We start from the raw sequence: 1,577 nt of genomic DNA, 5'->3' as shown, positions 1-1,577 counted from the left end.
TTTGTGTGTTGTTTGTGTGTTATTTGTGTGTTGTTTGTGTGTTGTTTGTGTGTTGTTTGCGTGTTGTTTGTGTGTTGTTTTTGTGTTGTTTGTGTGTTATTTGTGTGTTGTTTGTGTGTTATTTGTGTGTTGTTTGTGTGTTATTTGTGTGTTGTTTGTGTGTTATTTGTGTGTTGTTTGTGTGTTGTTTGTGTGTTGTTTGTGTGTCGTTGTGCAGCTGCCTGTGCGTCCTACAGAGGAACCATGGACAACACGCTGACAGTAGACCGTCGGTTGGAGGAAACCTGCAGATCTCACATCAGTTACGGTCAGATGATTTTACTGAAACACAGGTTTTACAGGCAGGAAGTAAAAACTTCACCAAACATCTGGTTTCTTCTGATGAATTCTTCTTCCACCACTGAGTAAACAGACAGGAGGAGCACGGGGGCGGCAGCGTCATGCTGTGTGGAGGAGATCTGAGCTGAGAACTGGTCCATGTTTTAAATGATAGAACGTAAAAAGAAACATGTTTCAGGATAAACAGCTTCCTGTGATCAGGCAGCTGAGCAGCAGAGACACCTGATCACTGCTGCTTGTTTCCTGAACACCTGATGTTCCTCCTGCAGCCTACAAGGTGACGGTGAGGTCTCACACAGCAGAAGGAGACTTCATGATCTACACAGTCAAAGTCGATCAGATCCTGCACAACAGTCCAGGTAAGAACCTCAGATTAAAGCTCCGAGGATTAATCTGAACAAAAACAGAGTTTACACAGAAACTTAAACTAAAAGAAGCCTCAGATAAAACATATTAATTAAGTTTATTTATCGTCTCTGCAGAGTTTAACATGGTGAGGGCAGGTACGGAGGTAGACCTGGTAAAGAAGGCCACCTGCAGCGGGGTGGTGCTCCAGGACAACAAGCAGTACTTGGTGATGGGATCCCAGTGGTCAGAGGTCAACCACAACAACGTCATCAAGTCAGTGGTTCTGTCCGTCACCTGTCGTTCCTCGTCCTGTTTGTCGTGACGCTCACCTGTCGTGTGCTGTTCACTTCCTGCAGGTATCGTCTCCCGCTGGACTCGGACGCTCTGGTGGAGCTGTGGCAGGAGGACTGCAGTTCTCCAGAGTGTCAGGAGTACCGCACCCAGCTGCAGAACTACGCTGTGGACATTCTGTTCGGCTGCCCCTGACTGATGGAAACTCCTCAGACTCTTAGCTCGACATGTTTTATTACTTTCAATGCAAATGGAGAATATTTCAAAATAAAAGTTCAATAAACTGACAGGAAATGTGATGATAATTATTATAACATGACTTTTCATGACTGTTTGTTGACAAACAAACTAAATGCATTCCTTTAAAAACACTGTTTCCAAACTCATCAAACTTTAACTGAACTGAGTTTAAAACAACAGAAAGTTCTGATCCAGGCAGCTCCAAGACCAACCTACTGAGAATCCACAGCAGCAAAATTAATAAATGAACAAAAATACTTTTAAGACATTTTTCATTTAGCCTTTGTTCTCACAATTTTGTTTAAGTATTAAAAATAAAAACCACTGAACTCGGTGGTAGACCATCAGGACCACCAAGG

General features: G+C 43.1%; 1 protein-coding gene across 2 annotated transcripts in view; it reads left to right on the top strand.

Moving 5' to 3' along the window:
* Nucleotides 1-1,292, top strand: part of c5 (complement component 5) — a 28,621-nt gene extending 27,329 nt beyond the window's left edge. For both annotated transcript variants that reach the window (XM_014022820.1, XM_014022819.1), the window contains exons 39-42: nt 218-307; nt 609-698; nt 822-960; nt 1,044-1,292. In XM_014022820.1, coding sequence (XP_013878274.1) covers nt 218-307; nt 609-698; nt 822-960; nt 1,044-1,173 — 449 coding nt within the window. In that variant the 3' untranslated portion in view covers nt 1,174-1,292. The remainder of the gene's footprint in view (nt 1-217; nt 308-608; nt 699-821; nt 961-1,043) is intronic.
* The last annotated feature ends 285 nt before the right edge of the window (nt 1,293-1,577 follow it).

Source organism: Austrofundulus limnaeus, unplaced genomic scaffold, assembly GCF_001266775.1.
Source record: "Austrofundulus limnaeus strain Quisiro unplaced genomic scaffold, Austrofundulus_limnaeus-1.0 Scaffold343, whole genome shotgun sequence".
Lineage (NCBI taxonomy): Eukaryota > Metazoa > Chordata > Actinopteri > Cyprinodontiformes > Rivulidae > Austrofundulus > Austrofundulus limnaeus.
The sequence above is the reverse complement of the archived record's forward strand: the minus strand, read 5'-3'. Positions and strand labels throughout refer to the sequence as shown.